At 46.3% G+C, this 18,153-nt stretch overlaps 1 protein-coding gene across 1 annotated transcript; it reads right to left on the bottom strand.

Annotated features, from left to right (window-relative positions):
• Positions 1 to 744: 744 nt before the first annotated feature.
• mgarpa (mitochondria localized glutamic acid rich protein a) lies at positions 745 to 14,452 on the bottom strand. Its single transcript, XM_084448664.1, has 9 exons — positions 14,212 to 14,452; positions 11,101 to 11,201; positions 10,137 to 10,242; positions 8,935 to 8,955; positions 7,902 to 7,924; positions 6,793 to 7,237; positions 2,869 to 3,927; positions 2,377 to 2,420; positions 745 to 2,214 (listed from the first exon to the last, which is right to left on the bottom strand). Exons 1-8 carry the CDS (start codon positions 14,285 to 14,287, stop codon positions 2,401 to 2,403), a joined length of 1,851 nt encoding a protein of 616 aa, XP_084304790.1. The 5' UTR covers positions 14,288 to 14,452; the 3' UTR covers positions 745 to 2,214; positions 2,377 to 2,400.
• Positions 14,453 to 18,153: the final 3,701 nt, after the last annotated feature.

Genomic DNA, 18,153 nt, shown 5'->3' with positions numbered 1-18,153 from the left:
CGTTTTCAGACCCCCCCCCCCCCCATCACCCTGGGTGACTCCTTGTGACTGACCTCTCCCACGCCGGACACAAACCTTTTGTAACTTCTGTAACTTTTATTCCTATATTCTATTTGTCCTGCTTTTTGTTTAAATGTCTATAATGACTTGCTTTTTGTTTTAATGCTTTTAATTTGTCCTGCCTTTTGTTTTAAATGTCTATGTCTTGCTTTTTGTTTTAATGCTTTTAATGTCTCATGTAAAGCACCTTGAATTGCCCTGTGGCTGAAATGTGCTATATAAATAAACTTGCCTTGCCTTGAACCCCTCCGGTAGGAGGTTGCGCTCCATCAGGACCAAAACCCTGACACGGCTTCTTCCCGACTGCAACTGGCCTCATCAACAAGGCATGAGACTCGGAAACACTATTTTCACACATTTTTGTATATTTTATATTTATTGTATTTTGCATTGCCCTGTCTTGCACTATATTGTCATCAACAGACCAAGGCAAATTCCTCGTAGGTGTAAACCTACTTGGCGAATATAAATGATTGATTTTAGCCGTTGATACACATTGGTGTTCCAAACATGACCTTGGTTGCAGGGTTGAGAATTTTGCCCATGAAGAATTAATACTGAGCACCCACCAGTAATGTAAAATTGACTCTGACACAAAACATTAGCAGATAAACATGATCTGACAAAGCAAACAGAAGATTTATTTCCCTCTTTATTTCACAAAACAGCAGTGTCACAGTCACCGTTTCTGGTCTTTCCTAGACCAGTGCCAAGTCATCCGTTCACAAGACAAGCATCAATCCCATTATACGAGACCTGCCTGCAAACATAAGACGCACCGAATAATCCCGATTCGTTAGGAATATAAGCGTACATTCAGATCTTTGTCATTGACCTCGATCCCTTTTCAAACATGTCCGACATAAGCAAGAAGATAAAACAAGCAGGAATACAACAAAAGTGAGGAAAGCGGAGAGTGAAAACTACAACACAGTTGTCGAGCACGGTACATCGGTCCATCACCCTACTGATGACCGTAAATGGGTTTGATAAGTGTGAAGAATTTTCTGAATCTACTGTGGTCTATTTCCATTATACTGGTCACTCGTTACTCCATTCACTGTGAGCCACCTATCACAGCAATTCATTGCCTATGCAGCTACGCAGAACTAAGCAGTAAAGTATGTTATCTAACATCTCTGTACTCCTGCAATGTGAACCAAGGAAATTACAGCAAGGCTCTACAACAGCCCGGGGGTGGGAGAACACAGAGATGAAAATGTCTGCCTTATGAAATCTCAAGAGATGCTGATCCTGTGATGGAAGACAAGCATGTAATATTATTGAACTGTGACATTATGAGTAAGCATGAGGACATAATTTGCACTAGCTAAACCCATTTGTCCTAATCGTTTCCACAAATAAAATGCAACTTGTAACTCTAAGGGTTTGGGATGCGGTCTGTAACACTGCATCTGCTTTGGCGAGTGTCTGTGAGGCGGGTAACAGACGGAAAGCTGAGGTAGTGAGTGTTGTAGCCTACTGGATCAAGTGTCCTTGGAAGGAGCCAGTAAACCGAAAGAGTGTTTTACAAAAAAAACTGTTGAACCCACTGTCTTTGAAGTTGAAATATTTTTTGGGTTTTTCTCTCAAACAGCGTCTAGAAGAGGAAAAAACCTGAGGATAGTTAAAGGATGCTGGTCACTCACAAACACATGCCTCACTCTTGCAAGGTGGTATCACAGATTAGGCAGTGTAATATCGCATTTGTTGGTGAGAATCAGGAGACACCGGTGGAGTGCTCTAGTGAGAGGTCTTGGAGGTGCAGTAAACTTGGACTGGATGTGAGGGAAACCGCTCAAGCAGAGAAACGTATCCTTCACAGTTGTAACCAGGAAAATCCCTGTGAGAAAACAGTAAAGCTATGGGCCCACCATAACCAGTATTTTGCAAATGAACCAGAGATGTACATTTAGAAAACACACCAAATGCTGGTTTCATAAAGCAGGCATCATCTGAATATATAAATATTTACAGACAATTCCCTGGACCAAGATAAGTAGACAAGTTTTTAAACTACAGATACAGGGGTCAAAGTGTTGGGGTGCGTTAAGGAGAGGGATAGTGAGGGGAGAGGGGTCGGGGTTGGGGAAAGGCACAACCCATTTTCTTCCTTGGGGTAAAGGTTCATCACCAGAGAGCTCCAGGAGATTTCTAGGATAGACGGGAGAGGAAAGCACTTGTTACCAAGGCTGGCGTACACAATAAAATGGCAATTCACATCAGTGGACTTATCAACAGAGATAAAGACAGCTCAAAGTAGTTTTTCTCTACAAATTGAGAATATTGAATCAAAAGAGGGACATTTGTACGTACAACAGGAACTACTGCATCTGCATCCTAAGCAGCTTCCGCTTGCCCTGAGGAGAAAGCAAGTCTCTATTAGCCAACATGTATAGAACTAAAAGAGAAGTGTCATTGCCTGTAACTGTTTGGACTGGTCTCACTTAAAATTGTGAATCTCAACGTTAACTACCATGGTAAAAATAAATAAACCAACTACAAAATAAAAAAATAAAAAAATAGTACCTAAATGTGTAACTCAAAATGTTAATACCGTCATTGAGTTTTCAGTACTACTGTATCAAAGGAGTCATGTCTAAAAACAGTGTGCATTAATAAAAATTGACAGCGAGGCATGCATCGCTTGTTAGCTTCTCATTGTATATTTCACTCACACAATTTTAAAGATACCAATCATAGAACTTCCGCCAATCTAATGCTAATAATCTAATGCCATGATCCCACAGTCCAGTATTTATCAGTAATTGATTAGTTGCATTCTGTGAGTATTAGTTGTGAGATTACCTGTTACCTCAGCAGCAGGGGCGCCGTCCTCCTCTGGGGCTGGGATGACCCTTCCAGTCATAGGGCCGACTCCCAGGACCCTGGGGCTCTTGTCAGACCTGGGCGCTCCCTCCAGTGTCACCACAATGTACTCTCTCTTGGGATCGTCAGCAGGGGTCTCCTCAGGTGCAGGCTCTGCTGCTACCTCCCCCGCTGCTGGGGCCACCGCTTCCACTACTGCTGGGGCCTCTTCCACTACTGCTGGGGCCACTGCTTCTACTGCTGCTGCTGGGGCCTCTTCAACTAATGCTGGGGCCACTACTTCCACTACTGCTGGGGCCTCTTCCACTACTGCTGCTGGGGCCACTGCTTCCACCGCTGCTGGGGCCACTGCTTCCACCGCTTCCGGGGCCACTGCTTCCACCGCTGCTGGGGCCTCTTCCACTACTGCTGCTGGGGCCTCTTCCACTACTGCTGCCGGGGCCACTGCTTCCACCGCTGCCGGGGCCACTGCTTCCACCGCTTCCGGGGCCACTGCTTCCAGGGCCACTGCTTCCACCGCTTCCGGGGCCACTGCTTCCACTACTGCTGGGGCCTCTTCCACTACTGATGGGGCCTCTTCCACCACTGCTAGGGCCACTGCTTCCACTACTGCAGGGGCCTCTTCCACTACTGCAGGGGCCGATACTTCCACTACTGCAGGGGCCTCTTCCACCACTGCTTCCACTACTGCAGGGGCCTCTTCAACCTGGGCAGTGGCTTCCATTACTGTGCCCTCTTCCACTGCTGCTGGGGCCTCTTCCACTGCTGCTGGGGCTTCTTCTACCTGGGCAGGGACTTCTACTGCTGGGGCGACCTCCGCTGCTGGTGCCTCTTCGACAGCCGTGGGGGCAACTTCTACCGGGGCCGGTGCAGCTTCCATTGGCGAAGCCACAACTTCAGCCGGAGCGGCCTCGACTGGGGCCTCAGTCACTGGAGCAGCCTCCACCATGGCCTCTTCTACTGCCACACTTTCCACAGGAACGGCCACTTCCAGCACGTCGACGCTCGTCACCTCAATGGCAGCGGCGGCCGTCAGCACTGAAACATAGAACCCACCACAGGCCCGACATGACTCACCCACTCCGGTCACAGACAGGACATTCAGTACACAAGACTCGTAACTCAGGACTGTTGGTGACTTGAAAAACGAAAAGAAAAAGAAAAAAAGATGTGATGTAGCCATGTTAGTTCCTTGTACTGTACATATCCCAGGTGACAGGTGAGAGGATTTATTCTTTGGTTAGTAGGTCAGTTTAGCGGAGGCCTGGTTTCTAGCTGACTTGTGTGTGGGTGAGGGGGGGACTAACATGCAAGTGCGGAGACACAAACACAGCATTAGCCAGTAACCACAAGAAGGGTACAGTAATACCATCAAGCAGGCAGGGGATTTAGGATTTAGAAACACGCAGGGCTGAGCACCAACTGAACAAAGACACATGTACTGTACATACTGTACAACGGTTCATCAGAAAAGTCTTCCCATCATGTGAGTTTTTAACATTGTCCAACCCCAGTCTCCCCCCCCCCCCCCCAAGTATACCCAGTGGCGTATTTAGGCATGGGCGACATGGGCAGACGCCCAGGGCAGCATCTCGCAGGGGGCAGCAAGAGGAGCAGAAAAAGAAAACAGATGAAAATAAAAACTCTGCGAAAAGTAAACAACCCCCACCCCGCATCAACAAATCGTACGACAATCAGAATTGCCCCCCCCCCCCCCCCCCTGGGTGCAGAAAACAGGCATAGCAGAGGACACCATAAAGGGAAAGCCCACAGGAGAGGACCTCCCTAATGTGTGACAGGACAAACTGAGCAGATGAGTCGGCGAAAGAGGGTGGACGGAGTAATTTGCAGTGGAAATGGTGTGTGTGTGTGTGTGTGTGTGAGAGAGAGAGAGAGACACACAGACAGAGCAATGTGCAAAAGTGCATTCACCAACAACCCAATCACCAGTGTGAATAAAGACATTACATTCTGTATTCATATCAATAATCTGAATATACACTGTACAATGAGTGTGTTTGCAATAGATGCCACAGCACATAAAACACATGAAAAAGGCCTTCCTGCCAAATATCACAAAGGAATACACACACCAGATTGAATGGTAGTCATTTGCGTGTTGATTTGAGCGCCATTTACCAACAACGTTTGGGCAGCTGTTGTGTCAGTGTGGCAGCTTATCCATTAGTTGTTCAAAGCAAAATAAGTACAATATCAGTTTAGCAGTGAAATATTACTGCATGAACCAAAGCTATAAAGTGTTTGATATTTTCATACTCAAACACATTCATAACTTTAGTGATGCTAGCAGTCTTGCTGGCCGAGTCCTGTGTTATTTTAGATTTCTGCACTGCGGTTTCCTGCAGCCCAAAGCCCTACATGCTAGCCGTCAGCGTAAGCAGACCAAACTGAGACAAATTAAACACGGGAATAGCTCTTTCCAGTTTGACAATACTTTTATTGTATATATCTCGAAGAATTCCCTTCACCAGTTGACACTAACCGCTGCTTTAGCCAGTTAAAAGAAAATCTAAAAGCACCACACATGATTTGGAGTACTGTTTTTTTTTACGTTACCAATTCTTACAGGTAAGAATAAAAACACCGCAACAGTTACAGGACGTGTACAGGGTTCAGAGTTCGCCTGGGGAAGCTATCACACAGCTGCACGAGATAACACAGCAGTTAAGGTTAACAAAGCTTTCATGTCATTACATTGGCGTGTACCAACTCAGTGATATCTGGCAGAGAAGGACTTGTTAAAAAGGCTTTGGGGCAACAAAATACAGTGGTGAAAATCTCTGTTTTGAGAAGCCTGAGTTGTACCTGAGCTGGTTGTGGCCACACATTACAAAACAATTTAACAAATGGAGTGTTTCTTCATTGTACAGTTCGCTGGTTTGTTTGTTTGTTTGCATGCAGCCTGTGAGGTAAGACAAGGTGAGAGGTTTAAGGTACGTGAAGTCAACGGAGCCCTGTAACCAGAGTGGTCAGTGTTTGACAAGAACTAGGGACACAGACGAAGGATGCAGACCTTTTGCATTCCAAGGTATCCCAGGAGGTTCAATAACATGTCTCTGAATAGGAGACCTCAGTGCCAGGCTACCATGGGCTGCAAAACGTTCACACTCAGGTGAGGTGGTCTGGAGGGAAAAGCAGGCGTCTGTTCACATCCTGGGAGCACAGTGCACTGGACTAACAGGGTGTTTCTATTCTTACTGCTCCAAAAAGCATGGGGTCACCACTATAGTACTTCCTCAACTGTGCAGTAGCACGCCTCACAATGATGACATCGTTGCTACTTTATACAGGGTCTTGCTGAGGTGTTTACGTCCTGCTCAGCTGGACAGGAACAAATGGCCTCCCTGGTGAGAGCATTGTTAAGAATGTAACCTCAGGACTCACAAAATTCTGTACATAACCCACATAGACTTTGTCAAGCACTACATTTATTAAATAATATAATCTACGCCACACAAACAAATCTCAAAGTGTGAAGAACGTGGAGGAAATAACCTACTAATAATAATATAATCTATTAAATAATAATCTACTCCGTTTTCTCTCTTTTCACACTGTGGTAACACCAGCCACATCACTACTCCCCCCCCTGCCATCTACATAAACTCCAATAAATACAAGAGAAAAGGATTTGCTTTTTCTAAGAGAAGAACCCACAAGGGTTAAGATGGGGAGGAGCCCCTGCGACCCACAAGCTGTGGGTACCAATGTTGGACTGCGCGTCTGCTATTAGTGGTGTGGTGGGATAAAGAACCTCTCTACTGTCGGGCTGTCTGTGCGTGAGTGGAGGTTTGTTTGATACGTGGTGTGTGTGTGTGTGTGTGAGTGAGGCCACTCAGGCCTCAGAGGCCGCCTCCTCCTCCTCAGGGGGAGGGGCCGTACCATTGCTCTCCGCCTCTGGCTCCACTGCCGCGACGACCGTCTCCTCGGCGATGGCGGGCGTGGCGATCGCCTCGGCCGCCTCCTCCAACGCCTCGGCCGCTTTGGCCACTTCCTGCGCCGCCGCCTCCACTTCCTCCGCCGCCTCGGCGACCACCTCTGCGACCTCGGCAACGACCTCGGCGGTTTCGGCAACCGCAGCGGCAATCTCCTCCGCCACAGTCTCTTCTGCTGCTGGCTCCGCCTCTACTGCAGGCTCCGCCTCTATGGCTGCAGGCTCCGCCTCCGTCTGTACAACAGGCTCCGCCTCCACAGCAGGCTCCTCCTCCTCCGTGACAGGCTCGGCGGCGGCCTCTTCCGCAGGTTCTTCTGCAGCCTCCTCTCCTCCCTCTGCTGCCTCACCTGAAAAAGAGAGAGGAAGACTAATCAAAAAAACAATATTGTTTTTCTGCAAGGTTCACTCACACCATACTGCCTGAGTATATCCCATGATCAGGATAAGCTCACCTATGAACTTAACTAGTCATCTCCTACACTTCATCTTTTTCTAACAGATTACTGAAAGTTTAAAATGGTGCAAAATTACATCCTTTTTCCCCCTTACATATTTACATGAAATAGGTTTTCATTCAAATGTTTTTTGTATTCTCCTATGAGACTCAAGACTATCCTGCTTTCACAATATCACGCACACGCGCGCGCACACACACACACACACACACACACACACACACACACACACACACACACACACACACACACACACACACACACACACACACACACACACACACACACACACACACACACACACACACACACACACACACACACACACACACACACACACACACACACACACACACACACACGCACGCACAGACGCACAACCTCTTACCACTCCTCCAGACTGCACCTTCCCCCCCCACCTGCAGGGAGCAAGAAGCTGAGTGCTGCAGAAATCACTGCACAGCAGAGCTCACTACACACCGGCATGCACACCCAGGAGAGGGAGAGACGAGGGAGGGAAAAGAAGAGAGGGGAAGAGGACAAGAGAAGGGGGGGAGAGGTGGTGAGGGAGGGCGGGCGGAGGGACGGCTGACGGGCCTTACCATCCAATCAAAGCTACCAGAACCTGGAAGTCCAACGATAACAGAGACAGTCCAGGTGGTCGGGGCGCGTTCGTTTTATTAAGCTCAAATCGGGGTACGCTCTCTATACAGTACAGTCATCTCTATACACTTATCTCTATACATTTATTCATCCATTTGCATTTAACATTACACCAACAAGACACTAAAATATAGCACCAGTCCATCAAATGAATAAAAGCAGAGAGAGTAGTGAGAAACTTTCAGAAACAGGCGTTTAATTTGAATGCATGGATAGCTGGGCTCATAATTAGCAGTACAGGACAGGAGGAAAGACAAGGAGAGGAATTTGGATTTTTCAGATTCATCCAAAGAGTCCAGTTCTATAGTCCAGTTCTATAGTCCCCTGACGTGTAGACAATCGGTCTCAGAGGACCTTATTTAGCTTTACACTGAAAAGAGCAAAAATACAGACAGTTAGCAAAAAGCGAAGCGAATTTTAGCTTTTAACAAAACATTTTTAAACAATTAACTGTACAATTACACTTCGTCAAATTTCAACCACAAAGCCTATGCTATGTGGTTTCCATCTATTCAAAATGGCTACTTGTGCAACGCATCATTGATGGTAAGGGACTTCAAGGGACTTAACCCTTTATTGTTGGCGCTCTATAACAAATTAACCTGTTGTCTCGGCGTGATGAGACCATCACTGTGGACTTGAGTTTGGTAGCAGAGAGATTGATTGTTTTTTTTTTTTTTTACGTTAAAGGAACAGGGAGTGAAAACGACACAGGAGGGAGAGTACAGTACATGTTTTGGGGTGGATCGTCCAACAGGAAATGAGCAGTCAAGGAAGCATATTGAGTGCATCTCTACAGAAAACGTTCAAGGCAACCAGTGAAAGAAGGATAGGGAGAAACATCAAGTCCATGCCAAGGTTCCCTTTCCCAAGTAGTGCATCATTGGTCATTCAGAGGTACACTCAGACTGTGAGTGAAAACTGTACAAGCTTGAATTAGTTATGAGATATTAGTCACACAAAGACACTTACCCTCTTCTTCGTCTTCTCCATCTGAAAACGCACACAGGGAATCAGTGTCACCGGCTATACTGTGTACTCTGATACTCAGGATATACTGTGTACTCTGATACTCAGGATATACTGTGTACTCTGATGTACTATACTGTGATGTACAATGGAACATTGAGGTGTGTATGAGGCGATGTCTCTTGGCATGCGTCTAGCACGAGTTCACAATGAAAGATACACAAGCCTACGCAGACTTCAAGGTGTGATAAAGTATGTCACTCTGTAAACCACTCCAGCCTAAATAAACATCCACCACTAGTGCACAACAAAGCCACTACAATTACAGCTGATCGCTTCCTGACTCGCTCGACTTACAAACCCATTTTGTCGAACCAGACAATATAAATAAACTCCCTCCCTGTCCACTCCGCCGTGACGTAACAGCTGATCCACTGGGGTATAAATAGTTGGAACTTGGACGAAGAGCGTGTTTTTGTTTGTTTGTTGTTGTTTTTGCCAGTTGTAGGGCATGCTCTGGCAGCAGTGACATGTGCACACGAGAGAGCCAGGCTGACCAGCTTGGCTGAGGGTGCGGGGTGGTCTGGCCAAATATGTGAGTTCATAGTTGAACACACACACGCACACACACCTTAAGAGGTAACTTTGCTATCCTGTCCTGATGCGTCTGTAATGTGTCTGTGTTTGAGATGCTACACTGACTAGGGGGAACAGAGGAGGAGGCACTGACTAGCTCTGGTCTACAAGCTGGTGTGAATCTACTGGTCTAAACAGGGCCCTCGGCGGGATGGCCACTTCAACAAGAAGCCTCACTGAGGGAGACAAAAAAACGGCAACACACAGACAAAGACAAGCCAGGCTTCAGCTTTAGGAGACTGCAAGTGTGTGTGGGAAGCGACTTTCCTCGGACACAGAAATAAGTAGAGATTATCCAGGCCTCCAACTCTCCCACAATCCCGAGCTTGGATCACATCTCTTCCTTTCTCGATCAGGACAAACAGGCCTTCACTGCCTCAGGAGTGTACAGTGAATCACAGGGGTGATTGCTGTACCATGACGCAACGGTGCCTAGGACTAGTTATCTTCAGAATACTGATGCAACAGCCACTTGAAGTATGACCACTAAGGGGGCTGATGCTAACCTGGAAGTGAATGACAAGAGGCGGTGACCGAGGGGGTGGTGATTGAGGTGTAGAGGTTCTTACCCTTGGGGGGCCAGGGTCTCGGCTGCCACTCTGACTTGGGTCTGGCTTGGATTTCAGCCACACGCTCACTGAATCTTTCGTGGTCTGTGGTCACAGTCTTGTAGGTCTGTGTGGAACACATATGAAAATTCCCATTTCTAGACTCACAAGAATTGATATGGATAGAGACACTACTGGTTTGCTTAGGTGAATTCTAATCTTGCGATGCTAGACTTTGGAGATCTCCGCCTCTGAAAATCCAAAAACCACTGCCTATATCTCTCATAGGGTGAAGACCCGCCTTACCCAAATTATGTCCTCCCCCCATCTTCATCCTTAACTGGAGTCAAAACTAAACATTTACCGCTCCATCAGGAAGGACTGCCCTAAAGACCTTGGATTGATTCTGCAATGCAAGTTTTTCAATATCTCAAATTGTTTCAACCCACTTTTAGCAACGAAACCTGGATGAATGTCTTCAGTCTCTAGCTAAGTGCAGCATTTAGAGACCGACTCGTGAGTCTAAAGCCCCAGATGCACTGGAAGAGTCAATTGATGCGCTTCATTTGACTCGCCTCATTTGACGCTCCTATGGCGCACTGCAGGCGTCAGCTTTGATAGGGAGCTGTCCAGGGGGGGGGTGGGGGGGGGGACCGCTGCATGGGTCCCCATTTGACGCTCCAAAATGTAAACAAGTTCTGAGTAGAAGCGTCAAGGCAGTTTAACTCACCTCAAAACGCTTTTGGTGTGAGATCGGCCATTTAAAACAATTGGTGTACTTCAAAACGCTAGCGTCAGACTCTTCCAGTGCGTCTGGGGCTTAAGTGAATTCCACGATACTACATAGGCTACATGGCTATCCAGTTCATTATAATCTATGTGGTTTCCTTAGGAGAAAGGACTAGGGCTACATTTGTAATGTAGAATAAATCTAAATTATTATGTGAATTGAAAAAAACATGTTTTTTTGGGGACATGCACTCACATAGGTAACTGACGCGACTAGGGCCCCGGTACACAGCAGGGCGTAGACGATGTTCTCCCCCGATCCGCCCGGGGCCGACGACATCTGCCGCCTGGGCACCACTGCAGAGGTCAAAGGTCAAAGGTTAGAGATCATCTCCTGTTATCTCCTCTGAGAATCAAATCTTTATAATGTCATGCGTAACGTCTAGATACGTAGTTATTAGTCAAGTAGAATTTTCACATTTTCCATGATTCCTTGTATTGTTTTGTCACCTCAAAACACACTGGAGAGACCTTCTCCTCCCATGCGTTTTGGAGAATGTGGCCGATATAACAAAAGAGATCAAGGAAAGTCTAAGAATTTGGACTGAATTCAACCCAGATGCCCCAAACCTCCACCAGGTGAACATAAGCTGAGATGGACCCTGCCGGGTGGCTTTCAAAAAAGATTGCAGCTGGTCTCAGGCACAAATAAATCAGATGTGTCTCACTTGGAGTGCAAGGGGAGGTATGCCGGTCACCACTCATCTGCCTAAAACAGTCACACCTCCTCTTGTACTGAGGCCAGGAACTGAACACTTAGTAGCCTGTTTGAAACATTAAAACTGGCTTAATGCCCAAGGACAGAGAGTACAGTACAAACAAGTCAGGCTAGTTTCTCATTTGGCTGGAAGTCCAATAGTCCAATTTACAAACTGGCAAACAGGCAGACCTGTTAGAAATGAGAAAATGTGTCTCCTGCTGCCTCTCAGCATATTTTCTGTGACCGCGCAGAAGCTGTGGACTGCTGTGTCATTACATGCTGCCCCTACATTTAGTTTCCTAGCGCTGAGTAGCCTAAACAGCCATTACGTCAGCGGGAAGGAGGGACTGTACTCCACCCCCAGGCCGTCTTTGTTTACTACAGCTGATCGCGGACCAGGGTTTCCTGCTTAAGCTGCCAGGTCAGAACAACTTTTGCAGACATGCATGCGACACCCAGGAACGCATGGCACAAAGATGCGCAACACACATTCCATGCAACAGACAAGCCACTTACATCCGATGAAGCCTCAAGCGTACCCTACATGGCTAGTGAGCCTAATAACGCTGTAATGATTCCGTACACTACTTATTAAGAGGGCGTGGAACCCTCTTTGGGACGGGTATTCCCTCATCTAATGTAATCTTATAGGGCTATTGCACAATGCTAGCCCTATCAATGTATTCAGGACTAGCAGTTACCAATGCGAAGACCTACTCGTTTTACCCAACGACAACCACGACAAAAGTACCTGGAAGTCTCGAATGGGATTTAACCTCTCAAACTCTCACCTGGCTAATCCAGTCACTGTGGCCCCACTGAGCCTCCTAACGAGGCTCTATCCAAGACCCTGTTATTTATATCTGTAAATCAGATAAAACCTTGAAGGATTTGAAAGGTTAAGGATTGTAGAGACAGGGGCCACGGTGCCATAGGATTAAGGCATGATACCCTCGCACCTGCTAAGTGCAGCTGGGTGCGGTGGGTGGGGGTGAGGCGGGGAGGGGAGGGTGAGGAAGGACGAGCGGGGCTCCATAACGCGTGTGTGAGCTGAGCTCCAGAGAGGTAGGAGGCGGGAGCAGAGAGAGCACATGCACACAAACGGACATTATCAAGGCCTGATGTCGCGTGATCTTTTAAGAGGACGCCGCTGGTGCTTGACAGCAGGCAGAGACTGTCTGTCTGTGTGTGTCTGTGTGTGTGTGCGTGCGAGTTTAAGAGAGGATGCAGGCCAATAAATAAGCATCCAGACTCCATTGTTATTTAACCAGAAGCAGCTAAAGCATTTTATGCAGAGGCCAAGGAAAAGCCAGAGCAATGCTAACAAGAGAGCGGTGTCCTGAGGGAAGCAGTAGAAGACAAGCTGTTTCCAAACTTGCCAACACTTCTTTAATTTCTCTTTAATCTAAAAGACATCTGTGCCTCCCATGTTTCAACAGAACCCTAAAACTCAAATGTTTGATACCAGTAAGCCTAGGCTAGGCTATAGGCACATGTCAAACAGACTCAATGTTTAGGTTGATTGTGCTTCCCTATTAGCTGTGGCAGAACAACTGGTAATCTTCCCCGGGGTGCACACAAATGTATAGGAGCTGGAAATAGTCATTGTGTAGCTTCATAGCATATGAATGAAACAACTGTTCAAGGTTTCATTTATGCTTGCACTTTCGCTTTAGTACTAGATTATGCTCTTAGTCTTGTTTAGAGGGGAGATGCACTTGTGAGTTCTGGTGAGTAGTAGTAGGCTACAGTGACTACCTGCATTAAATGCAATTATTGTAAGTCACTTTGGATAAAGGACCTGCTAAATGACTAATGTGATGCTTAGCACGGCTCCGGGAACAGCGTGATGACGTGTGCTCTATGTCCGCAGCCTATAAGCGTCACACGTTCTTACCACGTGAGCAACAGCAGGAACCATATTTCTGTGCCACCCTTGATCTACTGAAGGTCAATAAACACCGGAGTGTTTAGGGTCAAATGAACGCATCAGAATCAATAAAAACGCTGTAATGAATCAGCACAGACATGTTATATTACGTGGTCTTATCTCAAGCCCACCATTCGTTATTAATGTATATCACCCCTCCAAGACAGAGCAACTATCGTCCTCTAACGTAACCATATAGCCATCCTGGACCGGCGAGGCACAGTAACGTTCATCAAATGATTGAAGAGGATTTAGCCTACAGCAGTAGAGCTGATGCTCAGTCTGCACAATGACGCACAAATGCATTCTTACTCGTAGCCGTTTCATTGCTAATAGGTCCTCGTTTAGGCAGATCTTGAATCTTAGACTGCTACTCCAATAAGATGGATATCCCTTTAACATGAGTATGACGCTCCTATAGGCTATCGCATATGGATATTAGCATTGGAAGCATCATTGCCAACAAATTCCAATTGACCTTCATTATCCCTGGACTACAACACCAGGACCATCTTTCAAATTGCAGCTGCGGTTGTGTGCGCAAAGTCGGGATGCATTGGAACAAAATGTTCTACTCTGAAAAGTGCTCACGGGCACGCTGCAAACAAAACTCCAACCCGTATGAAATCAGCTCTAACTCGGTTATTGATCGACTATGGCACAGTATAGCTACTCACCATCTCGAGATAACCTGTAGGCGGTGTTCCGTGCCAAAGGCCCACATTTTTGCCAGGCCGCTCTGCAGAAAAACATTGCCGTACGCACGGTATGGGATAGCTACAGAAGGAAAGCTTGCACTGGAGGAAGGAGGGCCGGATGAATGGCGAGACTAAGCTGGTTTGTGCTGCCGCGTGTTTAAGAGAACAGTGTGGTTCCTCCGGGTTCCTCTGACACGGCTGAGCTCGATATGGCCGTTCACCTCCCCCTTCTCACGCACGCTGTCACGCATGAAGGCTACGCACGCAAGGAAAGGTCAAAGGAAACACGTGGGATAAATGTAGCCTAAGGTTTTTTTTTTTTTACTTCTTTAAAGATGGTTCCTATTTTGGAATTCAAAGACCAGTCTCTTGACAACAAATTACATTCAACAATGGACAGGACTTTTTTTTGTTAATGGATGGAATATTGTGTCCGCGTGTTCCAGACTGTTCCCCTCGAATCCCACCATGGAAAGACCAAAGGGGGCGACCCCGGGGGGTAGATTTGCAAAAGCAGGATCGGTCTAACAAACTCATTACCTCATTTACTGTACGCAATGTACATTCTATAGCTGCCATTTTAATTTATACAGGTGGTCGAACCAAATCAGTCGTAATGAGCTGGAGGCTTTTCAGGATCATGTTCCCTGGGGCTCACCCTTATAGGGAAGCTGCCCTGTTCTCTGTCCAAGTTGCCCTGTGTGAAATTCAAAATTATAATGGACCAGTCACAGACTTAAAGGCAGACTACAGGTGAATACAGCATTTACACTACACCTAATGACAAACGCTATAGTATGTGTGGAATGTGATCAAACATTCAGCAGGCACATAGCAAGTGGTTGAACGATCCGGAGAACAAATCGCTCAAATGCCTTTGAACAGTAGCAGAACATTAACCAGTGTTTCTCAGTAATCTAGTTAACTAATTATACTGCAGCAGATCTGTTTATAACAAAGACCTGGGCACTGGCTATGCTCTCTCCATGGTGACAGCAGTGTAGTCATCTGACAAGTGTCAGATTGTCCTCGTGTGTTAGGAATTGTTTGAATTCAATCAGTCACGCGCACACACACACGCGACCTAAAGGAATGATAAAACTAGGTTTATGACAGAGCCAGGTCAATATAGTCATAACTTTATTGTACAGAACATAATACAATCTATAAGATTATCACTGAATAAAAATACAGAAAACAAATACATCAGATGTATTAATGAGGTCAACCTTCCAGATGTATAATCGTTGTTGTCCTGCAGAATAGAGAATGAGGATCAGTCAAAGAACACCAATGTTCACTTTATCCTTTGCATAACTTTTGTGATATAACCAGATATTTAATTATGAAACATGACAAAAATATTACTTCAGTTTAACGTAACAATCATACAAGATGTAAAACAATCACTGCATTCAAACTAGACCGTATGGTTTTTCACAAGTTCTTTAAGTCTGAGGTGTTTCCCACAACTTGTTCCTGATAAGACTACCTGACTGGACACTCACAGTGACACATGATTCACTCCAAGCCGTTCCTCACTTTGTACTCATGTACATCTGTGCTGTGCTGTTTGAAGAGCTGTAGATCAGAAACAAAAGAGACATTATTAATTTCTGCAACTATTTTAGGGAATACCAGGACCAAATACAATGTCCATTCCTTTTTACACTATAATACTGAAGCTAGTAGGCCTATAAATGTTTTGCTTTAATATCAATAGTTAAAAACAGTGCATCTCGCTTTAAACTGAGCCCATGCGTGACCGAGTGAAACAGAGTCCTCCTAAGTCCTGAGTTAAGTAGCGAGTTGTTGGTTAAACTCACTCCCCCAGTATAAATACCGTCCACTCATGCCGTTGAAGAGCTAGCTTTTCACCAGTGTAGCTGGTTAAAAAGGTGAGACCAGGGTTGAAATCCCACCACAGGGCATACCGAAACATATGGGCTACACACGTTCTCCAACCTCGTCCCTCTTGCATCCACTTGAACCAGCTCAGTGGCCTTGTGGTTAGAATCTTTGCCCTGAGACTGGGAGGTCGGGAGATCGATCCCCGGCCGAGTCTTACAAAAGACTATAAAAATGCTACCCATTGCCTCCCTGCTTGGCACTCAGCATCAAGGGTTGGAATTGGGGGGCTACATCACCAAATAATTCCCGACCGCGGCACCGCTGCTGCTCAACGCTCCCCAGGGGATGATGGGTCGAATGCGGAGAACAAATTTCACACACTCAGGTGAGTGACGATCATTGGGACTTTAACCTTAACCACTCCCCAATGGAAGTAAAATAACACCAACACTTTATCCTAGATGTTTCACATCCCAAATGGAGTGAAGAAGTGGACAAACGCAGTGAAGAAGTGGACATACAGGCAGCTAAGCAAAAAGGTGGAGAGACTGGAGAGTTGGCATGTAGTATAGGATCCCCCCCCCCCATGTATGAAGGTAGCAGGCGGGCATTACCAGGCCCCAGATGAAGGCAGAAGTCCCAAGTGCCAGTCCTACGCGCAGCCAGTTGGGGTTGTTGTGGTCTGGTTTTGCAGCTATGAACGCTGTCCTGGTCCCAACTACAATACATACACATCAATCAGCCATCAACACGAACATGGTCTAGTTAAAACAAACAAACACACAAAAATAAACATGCACACGGGTGTTAGCTACCAAAAAGAATAGTCAGCTAGCTTGAGTGATAGTAGATTAGCTATAAAGTTAGACAACATTCGCTGTAAGATGTAGCCTAGCTAGCTTGCTAGCACAAATCCATGACAACAGCTATCTAGTACGCAGGCTATCTAGTACGCAGGCTATCTAGTACGCAGCTTGTTAATGCTAGCTAGGTAGCTAGCTTCCATGGATGTATTGCTAGCTACGTTAAACACGTACGACTGTGAGAACTTGCTAACCGTTTAGGTTCTGACGTTAGCTAACAACACCCAAAGGCTGGGCTAGCCTTGCTAACCAGCTACAGCTAAGTTAGCTAGCACTAGCCAGCTAAATCCCATAGAGAACAGTGAGGGTGGGATTAGCATAGCTAAGCTAAGCTAAGGTCAGGCCTCAAAACAGCCTTGCTCTGTTTAGCCAGCACTAGCTATGTTGGCCAATTACACTTAGTAGGAAACCATTAGTTATTATTATTATTATTATTATTTGTAATGTGTTTTAGCTTCTTACCCCTACTGACGATTGCTGCCCGCGATAACAACCGATTGAGTGTCATTTTAACCAGAAGGTGAGATCCTTCTTGGACGTGTGACCGTGACAACCTCCTGCCAGGGAGAAGCGACGATCACCGAGCAACAGATGAGGACCTGCCTCGATCACCGAGCAACAGATGAGGACCTGCCTCGATCACCGAGCAACAGATGAGGACCTGCCTCGATCACCGAGCAACAGATGAGGACCTGCCTCGATCACCGAGCAACAGATGAGGACCTGCCTCGATCACCGAGCAACAGATGAGGACCTGCCTCGATCACCGAGCAACAGATGAGGACCTGCCTCGATCACCGAGCAACAGATGAGGACCTGCCTCGATCACCGAGCAACAGATGAGGACCTGCCTCGATCACCGAGCAACAGATGAGGACCTGCCTCCACTGCGCACTTGTTCAATCTCCCTCCTTCGGTGATTGAATATGTAGATATACATATTGGAGGGGGGGGGTGAATTATGCGCACAAATCACTGATATGCTTTTAATTTGTCCTGCCTTTTGTTTTAAATGTCTATAATGTCTTGCTTTTTGTTTTAATGCTTTTAATGTCTCATGTAAAGCACCTTGAATTGCCCTGTGGCTGAAATGTGCTATATAAATAAACTTGCCTTGCCTTGCCTTGATATAATAATTAGGTCCGCTTAATTTCCACTTTAGGAATGACTAGTGAATGGAATTAATACATGACCACACCATTCAAAC

Source organism: Borostomias antarcticus (assembly GCF_949987555.1).
Source record: "Borostomias antarcticus genome assembly, chromosome: 14".
NCBI lineage: Eukaryota > Metazoa > Chordata > Actinopteri > Stomiiformes > Stomiidae > Borostomias > Borostomias antarcticus.
This window is presented reverse-complemented; position numbering and strand designations above follow the sequence as displayed.

Excerpts from the sequence above, each read along its gene's own strand:
- mgarpa (XM_084448664.1), bottom strand. The coding sequence starts at position 14,287 with ATGTTTTTCTGCAGAGCGGCCTGGCAAAAATGTGGGCCTTTGGCACGG. Across the intron at positions 10,243-11,100 it reads TAGTCGCGTCAGTTACCTAT|ACCTACAAGACTGTGACCAC; the intron begins GTGAGTGCATGT and ends TGTTCCACACAG. Across the intron at positions 8,956-10,136 it reads GAGACCCTGGCCCCCCAAGG|ATGGAGAAGACGAAGAAGAG; the intron begins GTAAGAACCTCT and ends GTGCGTTTTCAG.